At 36.0% G+C, this 21,128-nt stretch overlaps 1 protein-coding gene across 1 annotated transcript in view; it reads left to right on the top strand.

Moving 5' to 3' along the window:
- Positions 1 to 21,128, top strand: part of LOC140160120 (protein Skeletor, isoforms B/C-like) — a 39,520-nt gene that overhangs the window by 5,005 nt on the left and 13,387 nt on the right. Inside the window, exons 2-9 of the mRNA XM_072183400.1 lie at positions 8,827 to 8,994; positions 11,965 to 12,040; positions 13,980 to 14,094; positions 14,663 to 14,822; positions 15,650 to 15,719; positions 18,013 to 18,326; positions 18,993 to 19,062; positions 19,559 to 19,670. Of these exons, the coding sequence (XP_072039501.1) occupies positions 8,827 to 8,994; positions 11,965 to 12,040; positions 13,980 to 14,094; positions 14,663 to 14,822; positions 15,650 to 15,719; positions 18,013 to 18,326; positions 18,993 to 19,062; positions 19,559 to 19,670 (1,085 nt within the window). The remainder of the gene's footprint in view (positions 1 to 8,826; positions 8,995 to 11,964; positions 12,041 to 13,979; positions 14,095 to 14,662; positions 14,823 to 15,649; positions 15,720 to 18,012; positions 18,327 to 18,992; positions 19,063 to 19,558; positions 19,671 to 21,128) is intronic.

The raw sequence follows: 21,128 nt of genomic DNA, 5'->3' as shown, positions 1-21,128 counted from the left end.
CAAATAAAATGGTTATCATTTGCTTGTTCTTGCATGGCTGTTATTTAGTAGATGTGGTTGTATGCCGGTTTGTATGCAGGAATCTTGTTCGGTCTTAGACTATGCCATAGTCGAATTTTATTTAAAATATGTTATTATTAGTCATGATGAACCCATTTCGTTAAACTCAAAATTATACTGATGTTTATTAAAATTAAAGTATTCAATAGTAAAATGGTCATAAAGAGTTAAAAATATCAGGCAATTAGTGACAATAAAAGTAATTGAATGCAACATTATCTTGCATAATTATAACGGCTCACTTTAATACTGAACAATATTCTGATTTTGGAATCTACCAGTTTATTGGTAGACCCCCGTAAATTCGACTGTGAACTTTGAATTGTAAGCAGAACTTTACCCCTGGACTTTGCTCTCTAAAACACACTGTCAAGCATACTTGTTTATCAGTCCATTAACCACAAGTACGCGCTAGATGTTTGATGAGAGATTAACTTTCGCGTCAACACAAAAGCGCCGCAAATATCACAGACAGTTGTTTACGGTGTAGTTAATGGTAATGGCGCGGACCCAGACGATTTAAACCATAGCGAGGTATGGGCGACCAATCACAAGGCAGATCTATTTAAAGATGCATTACATCATGGCCAATTTTAGTTAGGCCAGAAATTGGCCTAACTCTCCATAGAGTCCCGTGTTAAAAATCTTAACCGCAAGGCAATGTCAGTAGTCCACTTGGGAAGCTAACAAACAGAGGGAGTAGGGTGACTGATCAGATGTGAAAATCTATCAATTGTGCACGCATTAATTAAATCAGAGTTTTAAGCTTAAATACAATATCGCAAGTGGACTACGGGGTAGTCTAGTTCGGTCTAGGCCTATAGGCTATGCTTGCTAAAAAAAAGCAAAAATCTAAATTTGGATGAATTTAGCATGCATAAAGTCAGTCACAAATTCTTTTGTTTTACGAGGTATTTACATGAGTCTTACGTATAATCAGGGAGGTGAGATAGATGGATCTTCAAGTTACACCTGCATCATACAAATTATATTGAGAATTTCATATTATAGGCCTATAGGCCTAGTCCTATTATCATTCCGGATGATCATACTTGCATGGAGATAAATTGAAAAAAATAAACCAAAACTTAAGAGTCCCTAATCATGTATTAATTTATATGGTGGAGGGACTATTATTATAATATTGAAGTCTAGATTCTCCCACACACTTTCAATTGATAATGTTAGTGGAAAGTAAATTCCTTCAGTCGGCCTATATACATTTTGTTTGGTGGATATTTATAATAAAAACTTATCTCTAAGTACAATTAGGCCATTCTCGAGCACTGTAATTTGTCATGTCTGTTAGTCATTTTTATTTATTTTGTTGATTTCATAATCTTTGTTTTGTTTTTTTCGTCAGGAAAGGCAATTCTCAGGCCTTATTGGCCTTCCTGCCTTTTCCGCCATATTGTGTTTCTTTATTTTTGATGTAGTTGTATATTTTTATATATGGAAATAAATGAATGAATGAATGAATGAATATTTAGCTTTTCAGCTTGAAGTGAAATTGTGTGTTCTCGGGCCTATCATCGCTCCGTTCTGGTATGAAGAAACACTTACAACCGAATGATCATCATGTACATGCAAATCAAAGTGTGATATTGAAGATAAAGCAGAAAATTACGTTGCACTTGAGTTTGATGATGGGGATGATGATCGGAATGAATGAATTTTTTTTATGAATGAATGAATGAATAAATGAATGAATGAATGAATGAATGAATAACGAATGAAAAATGAATGATTGCTGGTGCATACTCAAGGCCAAAAACACAATGGGCGTTTCCCCTAAAACATCATAACTCTGATGGGTTTCCATTTCTTAAAATTAATTAATTAATTTCTTAATTAATTTCTTAATTAATTAATTTCTTAATTAATTAATTAATTAATTAATTAATTAATTTATTTATTTATTTATTTATTTATTTATTTATTTATTTATTTATTTATTTATTTATTTATTTATTTATTTATTTATTTATTTATCTGTTTGTTTGTTTGTTTGTTTGTTTGTTTGTTTGTTTATTTATTTATTTATTTATATATTTATTTATTTATTTATTTATTTATTTATTTATTTATTTATTTATTTATTTATTGATTGATTGATTGATTGATTGATTGATTGATTGATTGATTGATTGATTGATTGATTGATTGATTGATTGATTGATTTATTTATTTATTTATTTATTTATTTATTTTATTATTTATTATTTTCTCATAATCTTCAAAATAATATTAAAGGAACGAGGATACCTTTTATCCTACAAGCTGTGTGAAAATTATCAGTGCTGTTTATACGCCTGCGCAGATCATTTAAGTGCTTGGTACCAAAAATGAACATTTTTACGACTGAAGGTGGCAATAAAATCGCATAAAAAATGGTATTTTGGCCGGAATTCCTGTGATAAATATGGTTCCTTTACATTTAGACATGGCCAATGTCATTTAGGTGTTAAGATCTGATCTCAGCTTCACTGCATTGAGGTAAAAATGTTCTGTAAAGATTGCGAGAAAAATATTTACTATATTACAAATTTACAATCATGACAATGTAGTTCTATGGCTAGCCTGTCCGGGATTTAATATGCAGTATGCACTTTTAGTTTCCCACGCGTTTGAATGGGAATTGGATTGCATACTTTCCCAATGTTTGGTGAGCATATTTCTCCGATATTTTGAGAAGCTGACGTCAAATGTTCTATTCTATATTGTTTGGTAGTCCGAATAATCAGACCCAGAACAAAATATTAATTTCTGACATGATCGTGTACTGGGTCTGAACTGTTTCCATATGAAATCTTGATGGCAAATTGGACAATAGAAGCACATGGTTCTACGTGACAGCTTTTTAATCCCTATTCAGGTTACGTGAATCACGCTATTGGGGACCATCCTTCTGATACTTGAGTGTTTGGACAAGCGGAACGGTGTTTTGTCTACCTCTCTGTTTGTAAACAAACCAGGAGGTCGAAATCGCCTCCTCGCCGAATCACGAAAAGTCAGCGTAATAGTACGGCACTGATTGTTTGGCAATACGTCTTATCATGCCAATTTTATAGTACGGTACAAATGTATGTTTAAATTAAAGTTGTAATTTTGTGGGTTTTTTTTTTGATCGCAGATCGGATATTTTTATTCCCTTGAGAAGGGTTTAGAATTCGGCAGAACTTTGACGATCGTCGATAATTTTGCCTTTTTGGACACTAAAATGCATTCGATCCTTAATTTTGTTTGAACCGAGTCTTTAATTGGCAAGTACATTAAGGTGGGTACCAATTTTATATACACTTTTTTCAAATTTTTAACCTGAGCAAATCGTTAAGTGTGTATTTCCCATTGACATCCAAAATGGTGTAAGCCAGTCCTCTACTTCTACTTCTACTTGGTTACTCGTCAAAGCCTGCTCATCTAGACGAGGGTGCTGCCGACGATGGATGGCTCGTGCATGTGCCAAATATATAAAGTCAAAGTGTGGGTCAAGGTGCAAGTAAAAACAGTGATGCCAACTACTCAGTGCTGACTAGACGTTCGCTTTTCGTATCTCTTTCCTTGTTGGAAAGGTATAACGTTGACAAGATAGGAACATGTACCGAACGTCCAGGACCTACTCTGCCGTGTTTGGCTGAGTAACGTACATGAACACGGTCGTTTGTGCCTATGTAAATTAGTCATTGTGTAAAGCTGTGTTTATACCCAATTACCCATAGGTTACTCATCATTAGACTTAATCATTGTCGTTAACTGCACAAGTTATGTGTGCAATTCTAGAGAACGTTGACCGACAGAGGGTGTCAATATAGGCCTACGTTTCGCATTTCAAAAACAGCGATTCATGCGCATGCTCAGCAGGCAAATACGACAGCGATTTAGTACACTGATCATGCGTGCGATTGAGTATAAATGCATCTTTAGAAATGACTGCCGATTGTGTGTTCTCAAGTGGGTTTTATCATGTTAATTAGTGACCTGACACACATTTGTATTGGTTCGATCAAGCATTGATTTTTTGTACTGGATCGTTCAAGCATCTCCAACAATTTTTTCAATGTAGTGCCTCTGGCCCTAGTGGAAGTAAAAACGGATACTATAGCCAGAGTTCTAGGGCTAGTGCTGACGGCTTCCTTGAACTGCTCCAAGGTGGGCAGCTCTATGGTGCTGTGAGGAAGCTCATCCCAATCTTTCATGGTCCAGCGGAAGAAACTATACTTGGAGCAATTGCCGAATAGGGTGCAACTCTACTAGTCTTATTACAAGACTGCCCTACCCCAACCCTAAACCCTAACCCTAAACGCCGTAAACGAGGATTGGACTCAAGCTAGCAAGTTGCACCCTATTCGGTAATTGTACCCTATACTTGTATGAATCTGAAGATGTGCTCAGTCTAGTGAATCTGTGCTGGTGTTGACTTCTGGTTGCTCTTCCTTTAGGTGTGACAGGCGCGATCCAGGCATGGGCACACCGGCCCGTGCCCCCTTTTCGAGGGTCCTAATTTTTTTTTTTTTTTTTACAATTTTGTTGGAAAAAAAAAATAAAACCCCTTTGTTTTACTTTTCATTTTTACATCAACGGCCTCGCCAGTGGCGGATGCATGCAGGGGCACACCCGGACGGTACCCCTTTCATGGTCCATGAATTGGCTTTAATTCGCCTTTTAATTTTTTTTCCAAATATTATGAGGGGCGATCCTCCTCAGACACCCTCCCTCCGCTGTATGGATAAAAAAAAAGTCAATAGGCTTTTTTTTTTTTTGGACCAGGCGCGATCCAGATGGAACGGCACACTGGCCCGTGCCCATGCCAGCCCCCTTCACGCTAAAAGAAATGAAGAAAGGAGAGAAGAGAAAGGGTGAAAATGAGAAAAAGAAGAGGAAATGGAGAAGACCGGGTGAGAAGAAGGGGGAAAATATTTGCACGTAATTGAGTGGGCCCAAGCCTATACTTGTCTGTGATTATTTTAGGCATTGTTTGAAGGCGAGTCCTCTGCCCAAAAGCCTGTGAAATTACTGCGGGCCCGCCGATACGCAGGGCCCGTCACATTTTATCACCAGTATTACGACGGACTCAATGTTGACTTCAACACCAATCCGTGCATGCTAGGCCTAATAAAGTGTCAGTCGGGACCAGTCCCGGACAAGTGTAATATTTAAAATTTTGCAACTTGAGTTCGGGCCTCGGGTTTTAAGCAATGATAAAAGTGTAAAAATGATGCACCAAATGACTTAAATGGGACCTTCATTTTCCAACTTCTGAGGGGAGATAAACAGGTGACCGTTTTCACTTCTGTTTTGGACATCCGTACACTTTATGTTTTAACATGTTTAAGCAATATAATTAGGCCTACAGTAATAGTGAATAATGGTCTAGGAGTGGCTTCAATTGTGCCTTCATTTTCACACATTTTCTAACTTATCGGGGGGGGGGGGACATCTCTCCTCAAACACCCCTGTGCGCAAACTGCGTATGCATAAAGAAGTTGCCATTTTCACTTCTGCTTTGAACACCCGACACTTTATGTTTAAAGCAATAATTTACACAATAATAGTGAAAGCTTGTCGACAAATGACTTCAATTCGACCGTCATTTCGCAAATTTTCGGCTTTTTCAAATTAAAATTGTACACAATTATAGTGCCAAAATGGTCCACCAAATAGCTTCAATTAGGTCTTCATTTTGAAAAAGTTTCTCACTTCTCAGGGGGGCACATCCCCCCCTCAGACACCCCCCTGCCGCGCCGATGATTCTAAGTTTGTGCCCCCCCTTTTCAAAAATCCTGGATCCGCCACTGAGGTGTGATGTAGTCAGGAAGGGGAACAGCTACCTGATGGTTGAGGATCTTATACATTGTCACCAATCGTGATTGTTTGCCCGCTCCTCAAGGGTTGGTAGTCCAATGTCAAGTCTCATAGCTGTGACGCTTGCTTCCCTTTGATAATTGCCAGTTATGAAGCGTGCGGTACTGCCCTCCTTTGAATTTTCTCAATGCTGTCGATCTGGTTCTGCCGGTAAGGATCCCAAATTGTTGCCCCATATTCAAGCTGCGATCTGACTAAAGTTGTGTATGCTTGTTGCTTGATGGAGGAAGAACATCTGCCCAGATTTCGTCTGATGAAACCAAGGGTTCTGTTGGCTTTTGCTGTCATTGTCTTTATATGTGGTTTCCAGCTAAGTTTCTCATGGATCTTTACCGCCATTTTTAATTTACCAGTAAATTAACAACACTGATCATGGCCCTAGTAGTTCCTTCCTCACCATAGGGCCATGACCTCCGTACTATTGCACAAACCGGGGCACACGGAGACATCCACACTGTACCTATACATAGGCACGGCGTATAGGACTGGCAAGCGAGTCTAGGCTAGCCTAGTCTGAATAATCAGTCCCAGAACAAAATATTAATTTCTGACATGATCGTGTTCTGGGTCTGAACTGTTTCCATATGAAATTTTGATGGCAAATTGGACAAAAGAAGCACATGGTTCTACTTGACAGCTTTTTAATCCCTAGTATTTATGTTATGTGAATCACGCTATTGTGGGCCATCCTTCTGATACTTGAGTGTTTGGACAAGCGGAACAGTCTTTTGTGTACCTCTCTATTTGTAAACATCCTCGCCGAATAGGAAAGACAGCGTAATAGTACGGCACTAAGGCTAGCCTAGCCCGAGGTACTCACACCTCCTTCAAGTGATTTCCACTGTCCTTCTCTGTATGAAGGTCTGAGGCTCCTGGGCCTATCTGGTCCAGGGTACACAATATCGAATTTTATTAAGAAAATATCACTTCTTACCGTTCCTCACATGAAGATAAGACTTAAACAAAACATATTTGGTGGATGTGTGAAAATTTTGGGTACCCGGTACATTTGAAGGCTGTAAAATGACCAAATTTGTGGCCGTAGCGATCGTCACCATAACAAAAGTTTTAAATGTCTCATAGAGATAACATGGTGGCCATGGTGGTGAAGCAAACTCCCCGTCTAAAATGACGGCCAGACAGGTGGCTAGCTAAGACACTGCACATGAGTACTTTTATGAATGCAGGGTGAACCTTTGAAACTGCAACTTTCAGTGTGGCTGTCTCCGTGTGCCCCGGAGGTCATGGCCCTATGGTGAGGAAGGAACCACTAGGGCCATGAAGTCAGTGTTGTTAATTTACTGGTAAATTAAAAATGGCGGTAAATTACAGGTAAATTACGGTAAATTTCCGGTAAAAAATAAGTAAATTACAAAAGAGCGAAAATGAACGATAAAAATTAAATTCTCTCCATAGTAAGAGCGATAGATACTTGAACACAGTCCTGTTTTGTTGAATAGGCCTATACCTTTCCAGATGAAAACCAGCTTCATAAATAAAGCTGAAGTTGAAAGAAGGGAAGCAAAACTCATGTAGTATTTAAACACATTTGTAGCAAGTGTTTTTGATGTTTTCTCTCATAACAACACAGACACAGAGCCTGTAGACCACTTGTTAAGTGCTAGACTATTTCTACATTCAGTTTTTATGCAATCACATACACATTTTCGTTTTTGTGGTAGACCCTGTCTCTTGATTGATTTTAATGAACCTGGCCATTCATATTAGTTTAAGGTAAACTTGTCAGAAGTTATACTTATGCTTACTACAGCTTAACATGTAGAATGAAAAATCAATGATGATGATGTTTTACAGTGATACCCCAAATACACATTGGGACACTTTAGGTAAAACAGAGACAAAGGCCCATGATGTGTACAATATTCAGAATGGCAAATACTTGACGAATCCATCATGTGTAAAAAGGGGGAAAAGATGAACAAAAGTGTCACATGGTAGCCTACCCCTTTTATTCAAACCTGGAAACCCCCACATGCTACCTACGTAGAAGATCATCGATCTGTAGCTAGTGTGGCGTCACTGACCCGGCCAGTGATTCCCTGGGTGTATATGACTTTGGTTGATTACGTCATCGCATCATTGTATCACACGGAATGAATGCATGAGCAGTGATTTTAATAGTGAGCTTAAGTGAGACTTGGTTGGGTTACGGTTGAGAAACTAACCCTAACCGAACCCATGTTTTTTTGCTATCGGTAGGGAAAGAAGAAACAAAAAAGGGGAGAAGATGAACAAAGAAGTCACTCTGTACCCTGGGGATTCGAAACAGGGACGCCACACAGAAGATCACCGATCTGTAACCACAGGGGTTACCGTGGCCAGGCCAGTGATTCCCTGGGTATATAAATGACTTAGGCTGATTGTGTCATGGCATCACATGGAATGCATGCACGCGCAGAGCTTTAGTGAGATTTCGTTTGGTTAGGGTTGATGACTGTTTATTACACTTTCATGAATGTTTCAAGATCTAAATTTACTTAGTCCCCTTTGTGGTTTAGATTTTATGAGTCTGATTTTTCCCTGAAGAGGTCCAGGCTGGCTGGGGGCCCTTGGTCTCCAGTTCTCTGTCCATGTGTTGGAGTCTGCACTCTCCATTGTGGATTTCCTGTGGGTGTTTCAGACCCTTCTCTTCAAGTTCTCTGCTAAGAATAACATCTATTTGATGACATTGCTATATTTCATGCCTACTCACTATACATCATGCCAGTGAGCATAAAGTGGTGTAACATTCATCAGACTTCTGATTTGAGTTGCATCTCCTCCATCCTTTGTTTTGTGTCATTTTGATGTTTTTTAATTTTTGAAAGTAAAATGGGAAATAAATTGATATATATCGATATGATCCCACAAATAATAACTGTCATGTGTTTTGCGTAATTTCAGGATTGATATCAGGGGTGCCATACAATGGAGACACAGGTCAGTATCTAGGGACGTTTCAGGGCCAAGGAAGTAGCAGTATTACTGGTCATGACATAGCTGGAGTTGTGTATGTATTAGATGCAAGAACTTTACTGGTGAAGGAATTTCAATATGATGGAAGAGCACCAGGTAAGGTTATACTGAGGATTATGGAGCTATAGTATTCAGCAAATTACTTCAGATGTGTCCGTCTGCTCTGTCTGATTATGGCGTAAATAGAACTAGGTCATGCGATGCTATATACGCAGTTTGACTAGCGAATGAGGTACCAGAACCCCACTTCTGTATACGCCATAAACTGCGCCATATTGGCGGACCTCTGAAGTACTGTGCTGAAAACTATAGTCATTATGTAAGTGCAAGAAGGTTGTGACATTTTTGGCAAAATTTCGTTATTTTATCATTTTGAAAATATAGGTAAATGCACACATTTTGAGCTATTTTACTTGTCTTATTAATCAGAAACAAAACTGTCAAGTCGTTGTTAAAATAATTTTATGATGAAAACTCCAAAATACTAATATAGTTAAATTGTTATTAAATGATTTTAACAAATTAAAAATAAACAAATTAAAACACAAAAATGCTTTTCCTGTAAAATAATAACAACCTTTTTGCACTCTTGACAAATTATGACCTGATGTTAAGCAAAATGAGGACAATGTTGTGAAAAAGTCAAATGTTATTTTAACTGTGTAATAAACAATGCTTAATCAGCTTAAAATAGCCACCAACATGTGACATAAGAATGCTAAGTTGGTGTTGAAAATATGTATATGGACATTTAAATGATTTTTAAAGAACATGAATTTTTAGTGGTAAATTATAACTCAATACCAAGTTTGGTGACATTGTCCTCATATTACTCATTAGGGCCTAAAATATACAACATGAACCGATACTTTAGGGTATAGGCCTAGGGTTGTAAAGGGGTGGTTTCCGGGAATTTTGGAAAGTTTCCCAGAAAGTTTCCGGATTTTGAAGGGCCCGGGAATATTTGGAATTTTGGAAATTTTCAATTATTGGCTTTTATTATGTTTTTACTTGTATTTTAATATTTAATCATTCAGAAAGCAAATTGAAAGCATATTTAATCCTTTCACAACATATATATGATGTTTACAATCAGATTAAGTGCTAGCAATGAATAATATGCCTTGCTTATGTGTACTTTTACAACAGATTTTCAGTTTAAAAAAAAAGACAAAGAATTTCATGTGGGATTTTGCAAGTCCAGCATCTTGCATATTTTTATCCTAAAATGTTGCATATTTTGGGAATTCTCATACCTGTAACCTTATGAGGAAATATTCATGATTTTTACCATCTAAAGTTGGTAAATCCCATTCATGAAATTCTTGATCTTAACCCTAGGCCTAGAACTACTGAGCCATATTTTGTAACACAAACTATGAAGAGGGGGGTTGTTGCAAGCCCCCTTAATTTTCAATTATACATGTAAATGTCATACCGTTGTATATGGTACTATGTAAAGCTATGGGTCTCCTCTATCCAGTGATACCAAAATAAGTACAAACATTCCCTTCATAATGTCGCTATGACGTCATAATGTGAGGGCACCCATGCAAATTTGGGAAATTCTGGCTATGTACAAAAGTGTAGGCAAAATAAAATTCTACAAAAATGTGATTTTCACCAAATTTTCTGCTAAATATTAAAGGAAATGACTATTTATACCTACTAATAAGTAAAAAGTCTTTAGCTCTTGAAATAATTTCACAAGAGCATAATGAAAATCATTGGGGCCTCACCAACCCCCCCCAGGTCATCTTTGATGGCCGGTCCTACCCCCAGGTAAGGTGCTGGGGTGAACATTTTATCACCAAAATGAGCGCAAAGGATGTATCTACGAGTAGCTTAGGTCGTTTTGGGCGTAAATGCATGCGTTTTTTATGACGGATAAAAAAATCTGAGGGGGGTTGGTACAACCCCCCTCTTTGTAGTTCTAGGGTTAATGAAGCAATCTTCAAATTGCTATGAAAATGGACAAATTTCATTTTCAGAAATCATTTGTTAAATACTTTAACAGCACAAGTGATACTATATACTTCTTGAATATGAATGCTGTTAAAATTAATGTTTTGGCACCGAAACATAATTGGTGATTATGAAAAAAAGTCTTTATGTAATATTAAGATTTAAGATTATGATTATCCCTTCAGTGTTTATGGTAATTGTTTCAAAACTCATTGGACTAGCTAGTGTAAAATGTTTTACAGAACAAAAACATAATGCAGTAAGATCTGGTCATGCTTGTTGTTTTCTTTGATAATGGTTATTGATCATTCTTGACTTGGATTGAATCTGATCATGATTGTTGTATCTTTGTCAAATGTAAATGATGAAGAAGTTTAACAAATAATTTTAATATATAGTATGATATTTGATATCAAAACTGAACAATATTTTTTTGACCCCATGGTTTTTAACCCCCACTTTCTTACAATGTCATTGATTGATTATTTACATGATATAGTTATAGACTAACCACAGCTTTATTATGTGTATTACACTGCTCCATAGACAATACGTTGTAATTTCGTTCTGGTGCACCAGAACGAAATTCAAATTTCGCGATATCTTTGCTAAACGAATCAATCTGCAAGAAATATTTTGTACATAAACATTATGTAGCCAGAGTATTCCAGTGATATAAAAATCTTAACTTTTTTTGAGAAAAGTGGGGGGATGAGGCTGTGGATCACGAAATGCCCTTTTAAAGATATTTATATCTAGTTTTTGAAAATTAATAATAAAAAAATCTTTACTGGAGATTTTTTTTTGTAATGTTGCTCAAAAACATTTGGGTAAAAACGCCTTTTTTTGAGATTTTTGCCAAAATTTTACCACACAGATGGATTCATCAAGTGTTTGCCATTCTGAATATGTAGGCTATACTTTTATACTTTAGACCAACAATTTAGCACATGTAAGGCCCAAATGTTTCCAGGATTAAAGCTTAAACCCCTTCAACACTACCGACTATTCTTTTATATACCTAGAATGTATGTTGAACTCCACTATGTATATGTGCTTTTTTTTCGTTGCAATATTATGTACATAATTTTCAAATTTTAGATGCTTTCTTTTGGGCTGGATCATCACCACAGCCAGATATATCGGGAGAAATAGTACCATTGGATGACTATGATATGTGAGTACATACAAATGTAGGGGCAAAACAGTTTTTGCATTCTAAATTTTGATATGAAGGTTTTGAAAACAGTTCATATAATACATTTTGAAATCATGGCTAACCAGTATTCTAAAAAGGGTGTAGCTTCAAATTGATGTGCATGTGGGATTCAATATATGTATACATGCATATTCTCCAAAGAGGCATTTAGACAGCACGCTTATGAAAATGGTCCAAAATGTTTAAGTAAACTTTATCAAGTGTGTTAGTTCTTAGGAGTATATTATTCCCTTGACAATATTTTCTTATATTTTCGATTTGGTGTGAGCTAAAGATTTGCATAATGGTGCACATGGCTCCCTTGACATAACTGGAATTTAAGGCACAATTTAAAAGTAAAAATACCACCATTAAATAAAGACAAGACCTTTAATTCTTGTTGGGATTTTCAGGGAATGGATCTTTCTATTTGTACATGAAATTTACTCTAAGGCAAAGGAGCCCATGTGTGCCATTATGCAAATCTTTGCGGTATAAGCATTTTTAAAATTACAATCAATTTAACCTACAAATAATTGTCTTCATTCAACAAGAGTATTTTAAAATCACATCATGAAGTACATGTAGTATTTTATTTTATTTCATGTAGGTCTGTATGCCATTTAACAAAAATCTATAATCATGTAAAAAGTTATTCATCCAACAAAAAGTCGGCATGATGAAGAAACATGCTTTCTTCCTTTGTGAAATTCTGGATGGACGTTTAAGTTAGAATATATCGAGGGTTGACAAACAGAAGGCCTTAACTCACTTTTGGCCATTTTGAGATTTTGGTACCAAAATAATCTGTAATACCCACAGATTCTTAAAATCATAAGCTTTAACTCAATTCAACTTCCTATTGCATCTAAAGCACAATAATACTTGGTCCCATCTCAATGCAAAATATTATTTTTACTCATTTTTCTCAAAAAGGCACTTTTTGAGTTAAGGCCTTCTGTTTGTCAACCCTCCATATGTCCATGCAATTTAGCAATCTTGAACACTGACATACATGTACCTGATGTGACACATAGTATGTCATGGAGATTTTAGCATTTTGTTGCTTTTTCATTGAAAATCGCAGGGGGCATTTATTAGAGGAGGGGCATTTATTACAGACAATATGATATGTAAGTAAGATTAGGAGTTTAAAGCATGAACATGACTTTGTCAATAATAGCAGCAACTCCACCATTGGCAGTTGACTGTGTGAAAATTTACAAAGATTTGGTTCACTGATTTTTGTGTGACAATAGTAACAGACCGGGGAATAAAATAAAGGTTATGCCTATTGCTTCAGAACAACTGTTTTATTGTTTGTAAATATATTTAAGCATATCATTGAATTTAAAGGCAGAGATATTCAAAGATGACTATAGTAGGGCAGACCATGGATCATTACAACAGTTTTTACATATTTGATCATATTAATTTAATTGTTCTTGAAAAGTAGCCAACATTGGTTTGTTCTGACACAACATATTCAAGGGCCGGCCACTTTGATCCTTATCTCTAAAAAAAAAGTGTTTTTTATGAACACATCAAAAATTACATTTAACATTATTTTGAGATAGCCTGTAATATTAATTTACTTCAGTAATAATTTAAATTTTGTCAAATATATTTAACTGTTGCAACATAAAACATGTTCAGGGAAATATATTCTTACAGAAGGGCTTATTTTTTCCCATAATTTTGAAGATATGTTTCCTTTTCCGTGACCAGATGGAAGTCCCTTAAAACACCTGTCTCTACAGCTTGTCAACTTATGTTTTAAAATGGATTGTGGTTCTTTACAGTCTTCTGAATACTATTATGTTTGTCCTCTAATACAGGTAAAGGATGATTTAAAATCAGTTGAGTAATATTCACTTAAATGTTAATAAAATGTAATCATACTTTTTATTTTTTCCAGTCCACTAAAACTTGGTGAATATGATGCGGATGAAAATGGGTTGTATATCATCTTAAGACTGCCTCAGGATATCAGTACATATAGATGGCTCTCAGTGTGGTGTCAAACCTTCAGAGTAAGTACATACACTTGAAAATTAAAATTAAATTTTTGTAAAAAAATTGAATGAAATGAAATTGTCTTACAAATTTTGAGATAGTTAGCATTATCCCATCCACAAAAATGTAAAGGGTTTTGAGCAAATCATCGATACACATAAACCTACAAACGTGTGTCTCAACCCCATTAGCTCAGTTCTCAGTTGGTAAAGTGCCCGACTTTGGTAAAACTTCATGTTTTTAAAAGTGCTTGATAGTAAGTGAGTTTTTACGGTAGGTACTGTATTTGACCTAATTAGTACCCTTCCCCTAATAAGCACTCCTGTATATTTGATGAATGACAACTGCACACCTAATTCATCCTACACCAGGACTTTTTTCGGGGGCATGGGGGAGAGGCAAAGCCCCCCTGTCCCATTGGTGCTGCCAACCACATGGCACCACCACTGAATTCATCAAATATCTGAATGATAAGTACCTTCTAAACCTTCTAAACTTTCATTTCTTAATTTTCATAAGCACCCTGATACAGTGTAATGTCTGTGTCACACTAGATTCAAACCTATTATTATTTTGTTACAACAGGTGAGCTTTGCTCAAATAGATATTCCGGTGAATTTCCAAAGTCATACACGGATACCAATTAGTACATTTACTGGTACAAGGGTAAGAGCGGATGCAGTCTATATAGAGAACAACAGACAAATCTACTTTGAAAACTTGGACTATGATGGAAGTTGCAATGGTAAGATTAGCCCACCTTCCCCTTCCCCCCAAAAAAAAAAACACAAAAGGTGTTGGTCTGTCCACAAGTTGCCAGGTGCATATACAGCCTCTTTGAATGGGTGTGTCCCCCAGGAACAGAGAGAGAGAGTGAGTGAGGGACGGGGAGGGAGAGAGAAAAAGAGATAAAGAGAAGAAGACATTTTCAGGCATTAAAATAGACCTTTATGTGATCAATCAATTTGTGATCTGCTTGGCACTCATTTTCACTGCATCCTGGTAATTGTGACATGATCAAGCAAAATGAGTTGGATGTTGGGAATATTGATTGTGAGATATAACCAATATTGTTTTGAGCAACTCTAAAATGGCTACATATCTTAGCAAGTCTAATGTAATGGGGTTTTAGGCAAAACAATGCTCAGAAAATGGCTCATACATATTTTAAACATATGTTTTTTTTAATTGAGGTTTTGATAATGATCTTTATAAAAAAATTTTAACAACAGAAAGATATGACCGACCTACCTTCCATCTTAAAAATATCTGATTTTTTTGGTTTGGCTAGGGAATAACAAGTTTATGGCCTGTAGGTTGTAAACATTTCATTCTTGAGGGTGCTGCTTTTCATACTTTTATTCAAGAAATCCAGAAGTAATGATTTTCAAATTTTTGTTGTTGTAGAATTAGTTTATAAGTGAAATGAAAGCAGTTAAATTTATTGAAAGTTAATATAGAAATAACATTTATGACTATAGTATAGTAGTGGATTAAAAACAAATGTCATAAAACTTGCTATTTGCAGAGCTGTGTGAACATTTAGTATTTGTCTATTTTGTGAAATTGCAGAGGCTTACTACTGGGTTGGACAAGGAGCTGTTGACTCATCTGGATACAAAGCTCTTGATGATGATTTCAGGTAGGATATTTTGGTTCAAATAAACGTTGGCATTTATATAGTGCCTTTCAAACATATCAAAGTGCTTTACATAATATGCTGCTGTCATTAGAATATGTTAGGCTGCCATTCAATGTCCAAGGCATGCTCATATCTTTGGGACAAAATATTAATGAGCAATATTCAGAACAGCTTCACATTTAAACCCTGTGTAGAGAGAGGCAAGTAAGGTAAAGCCCCTTGCCCAAGTGCACAACTCGATATGGCACCAGCCTGGGTTTGAACTCAATCCTCCGATTATGAGGCAGAGCCCATACCGATGCGCCACCATTACATTAAATCAAAATTCAATTCAACCAGCTTTCACTATTTACAGCATTTAACATTGATTAAAGGGTGTGGCGAGATGCGTGAAATATCCCAGCATTTCCGCACATTATTGTAACTGTGAACACACAGCTGACTAGCTTTATTGGCACTCATTTCTTTATTCTTTTCTTTCTTTGCAATAAACCCTATCGAATACTACATCACTCATCCACATTTAAATAAAATTCTGTCCACCATAAGGTACCACAGGGCTATTCACACAATAATACAATAAAACGTGTGATATATGAATGGATTTGGAATCGAACTAGACACCTGTCCTTCTGTCACTTAAAACTTAGAACCAACGTGGCTGCATTTCAATTGTTATACTGTTCCACTTGAGTTTATTTGATATGGTCTATAATATTTATTTGGTTATTTGACCTTGTTGTCATGCTTCACTGCTATGATGACACTTGCCATATTGCCAACTTTGGATCAACAATAACAGAAAAGTCACAGGATTAATAACAGCAACAACAACAACAAAAGAAAGATTTCTATCTAACTTGAAATCCTTATTCTTAGAGTACAGAGATATGACTTGCACATTATGACTGGTACATATATTTCAGAGCTCTTTCCTTGGCTCTCATAACTGTTGAACATTAATTTAAATCATATTAATTAGAAACATTTTTAGAAACAAATTAAGGAAGCAAATAGGTAAAATATTTGTAAATTCCCAAAAATCGGTGAGGGCGTGGATGATATACATGTTATTTATTTTACTTGGCCTAATCAATGATGTTGATAACTGGGGTAATTAAAGAAAATCTTGGATCATCATTCATAAGGCCCATCATTATTAATTCTTAGTTTACTGTTTAGGCACAGGGTAACTTTTAATTATTAATTATTAATTACTTATTATTTTCTTTATTTTGAAACAAGTGATAACGTCCCAATATCAACAGTACATTTTGGTACTGCAGATTTAATTTTATTGCAATTATAGTTGATTTTAACGCTGAGGTGTTATTTGTTTGTTCAGCATCATAGTTAAGATGATCAAAGTATTAAAAAGTAGTAAATTAATGTAATTAATTAAAATGTCAATAACAGAGAAAATGTTAAATAAAAATCAAACAATTAAATATTTTGCAATTCTCAATTTTGGATGTAGGAGGGAAACAGTAAACTCAAAATCAATTGTGAAGAGCCTAATCATGAATGCGATGTACTTAATCCAATCCTAGATAATTTTAAATATATAAATGCAAATTCAGGTTATTGAATGACAGCATTGTGTAACGTGTTATGCGTTTGAACCATTTACATGGGTGTCGGCCGCCATATTTAGACATCACATGATTGTGCGCGATACTATAATGATCAGCTCATAATAGGCAAGAATTATTTGGTTTTTATTTCTTGCATGCGTCAATAAGGTCCCAACTTACGCCTATGTAAATTTACAAAAGTGCTCGTCAGTCAAGCAATATTCAAAGCACCATGTGCCAAGTTGTTTGTATGTTATTCTATCCACAATGCTATGAGTCTTGCTGATTACAAGCTGATCAGAGTATATTATGATTGGCCACTGCATGGTGGTATTTTCTCGATTGGCTATTCAATTAAGAAAAATGAAAAAATGTTAAAATTGTATTTGGTTTTCAAATTTAGGAAAAAAAATGTAATGCAGATGAAATAAATAAGTGGAAAGTGATGGTTATGAATGATGGTAATGACTCTGTATTAGATATTTTTACAGATATTGTGAAAATCGTAACATTTTGCTTGGGGCTTGTCATATCATTATAAGGGCTGCCCTGGATATTCCTTGGTTCCAAAGCAAAATGTTAACAATTTTCACAATACCCTCAAAACAACAGATGCATATCCATTAATTTTCCCCCACAGTATCCTAAATGTACCTTTCATTCAAATTAAAAATATTCAGTAAGATTGATTAAAATATTTATCTTGTTTGATCCATCAGGGCGAATCCACTACGCAGTAGTTTCACTGACCGTGATGTAACAGTAACCCTACCAAGACCACTCACCATCCATAATATCAGTTATGTTGGAATCTGGTGTCATACAACTGGACGAAGCTTGGGTCGCATCACAATTCCTACACAGCTGAACGTTCCAATTTATTTGGAGGAACCTTACCTGGGAAAATTACTTGGATTCTTTAATTTTGACGGTAGTGTTGAACAAAACCAACACAGAGTTCGAGGAACAATTTATGCCGAGGACGAAAATACACTCTTTATTAGAGACTTCACCTTTGATGGTCTTCCATTAGGTAATACATATTAAGTAATATTAGCAGAAAGGGCAGATAATTTAACAAAATATTTGCTACTAGTTATTACTTCTTCGGAAAACATGGGACATTTCAAGAATGCATGGGACCTCTGAGACTTGTTTGACCTTACAAAGAATCTTGATCACTCTGATGTGCTGTTTCTAGATGTTAGCCAACACTATTGTCTGGTTGTAATACTATCACTAAATGAACCATGGGGAGAGCGGAAGTCTGAATTTAATATACAGAGGTTGCTTTAATTTCAGATATTTTTTCCTCAAGTCAATATCCCAGCAAATCTAAACCTCCGGAATTTAACCCGGACGCTATACTCTAACCATTCGCCACGCTTCCCTTCAGAGCGTGATCACAAGCACACAGTACACACTCAAACCTCTACATATAATGCATGGTTTAAAATCTCTCTGTATTATAATTTCTTTGTGTGTGCTGTAACTGCATTGTGCTCCACAACAACACATTGAGATTCACTTGATAAAAGATACTAGACTCTAATTCATTAAACCTAATATTTAATTATACTTAAAATTGTGTTTTTGTCTTTTTTCAACAACCAAAACAAAGAACAAAACATGTTTATAAAAAGTATAAATAGCTCTTGGGTACCGGTGATAACATTGTTTTCTCTTATTTATTTTTCAGCAACTTATATCTGGGGAAGTCCAGGGGATGGTCCTAGTCCTGATGGAGATATTCTACCAGTTGATGGCAGGTGAGTCAGTCACTACAAAACCAAACAAAAGATTTGTCAGCCCAAATATTTGACAGGGTCAATTAAAATTTTGTTGACTCTCCTGCAATGATATCAAAATATATATATTTTGGTAGAGAAAAACCAGGGACATATTTAGCTAAAGAGATAAAAAGGAAACCCATTATTTGTAGTATGCCAGTGGTAAAAACACCATAATATATAGCGGAGTCTGCAGGCCCAAGAATTATGGATAAAGAACGGTGGTTTGTAAGGGAATCCATATAGGGGAGAGTGGAGGAGCCCACCATTAACAAGAAAGGGGACACCGCTTCCAATAGTCACACACTTGAAACCAGGCATTAAGACCTTCCCCATTGTCTGATGTCACACTATCATCAATCAGATGCCTATTGAAATCCCAATGGTATTGGCTGTAAAGAAGCAAAGTCAGTTGCAAATTTCTTTTCCAGTTTAGATTAATTAAAAAAATATATATTTAATTTGTATCTTTCAGTATCGCCCCATTGTGGGATGAGTATGAACATGACTATGTATCAGTTAGACTACCTAGGGGAAAGACCATCAATGACTATGGCTCCATTGCTGTCTACTGCCGCTTGGCTGCTGTAAGAATCTTAAAATATTTTCCATAAATAATTTGTTCAATAAATTGTTTACAAGAATCAACAGTAGGTCTTACGGTCTGAACCAACATTCTTTTTCTGCAAAACTCCTTCTGCAAAAGTCCTTTGTAGCCATAGAATAGGTGGATGGGATGTGTTTGTAGTAGTTTGTAGTTGCATTTAGTATTGTCAAATAAGGATGCACATATGGATACCCCTTGGCACTACAAATATTACTGTATCCAAATGCTTGTTAAATTACTCGCGCATGCTCCAGCCGCTTGACCAATCACAGTCGACTCAGCGAGTTTCTGCCGATGTTTGCCGAAAGACCAGCCGAACTTTTAATCTTTGTGTGTTCGCACGGGATTTTAGAAAGGTCTTTGAGGGTTGAATAATGTTTTGAATCTGACAACTTTCTACTCCCATTTAGACAAAATGGCAATCTACACGTAAGTTTTTAAACCTTGAAAATCGGTGAAGAGATAAGGAAAATAATGACATTTTTCAGGGCACATGTTTTTGATCAACGGAATTTTTAGGCAAGTTGACAATTCTGAAACATTTTGATGTATAAATTTCATCGCAAGATTCACAATTTCTTGGATTTTTTCGATGAATACTTTGATTTTTTGCATCATCGGAAAACTACACAGTATAACACTGTGCTAGTTTAAACGTGTTACATTTTCGATTTTTGTGTTACATTTAGGCCAAAGTTGGACCAAATTTGAGTAATATTTCGGATTTTCCCGCTTTCTACTGCACGGAAGATCATAAGGCGAATAAAAATAAAACATGTTTCTCGTCCCCTTCCGCTTCCTTTTTTGAGGCCGCTTCAAATTTATTTTCAGTTTTTTCAAATTCAGTCAAAACTTTTGAAGAAAGATGTCTTGGAAGTTGAGATGTTTTCTATAGCCTTGCTAATATGCAAGAAACAATTCTGGATGGTTCTGTGATCACTAGCGGGGTCGTACCTACCAGAACAATAAAATAAAAAAAGGGCCTCAAGCCCCTCTTCCTCCTTTTTTAAACCGGACGAGAAACATGTTTTTATTTTTACTCTGTTAAATCATCCTCAGACACGCTCCAGATAATATGCAAATGCATGGAGTACAATACCAATCACCTGTTTAACTGGTATTGATCAAAGTAATTTTTGTACTCCATGCATTAGCATATCTTATGGAGCGTGTCTGAGGAGGATTTGATTCACGGCGGGAAGTGCAGGGCAGCATGAGTGAACACGGGTCACTGAATTAGCATAAAGGTCACACAAAACAGCTTCCGCAAGCAAGCGTGGTAACCTCACAGTGAAAAGTTTGACCTTACAAAGCTGTCGAGTATTTAGATACAGCAGTATAGTGTGTAAGTTCGTAGTGCTTGGCCCCCTTTACCCCTTTTTAGCCTTGGTGTGATGACTTAAACAGGTGCTTTGTGAAAACATTTAGACACACACAA

The sequence above is a fragment of the Amphiura filiformis genome, chromosome 1, assembly GCF_039555335.1.
Source record: "Amphiura filiformis chromosome 1, Afil_fr2py, whole genome shotgun sequence".
Classification (NCBI taxonomy): Eukaryota; Metazoa; Echinodermata; class Ophiuroidea; order Amphilepidida; family Amphiuridae; genus Amphiura; species Amphiura filiformis.
Note: the sequence above shows the minus strand (reverse complement) of the source record. Positions and strands in the feature narration are given on the sequence as shown.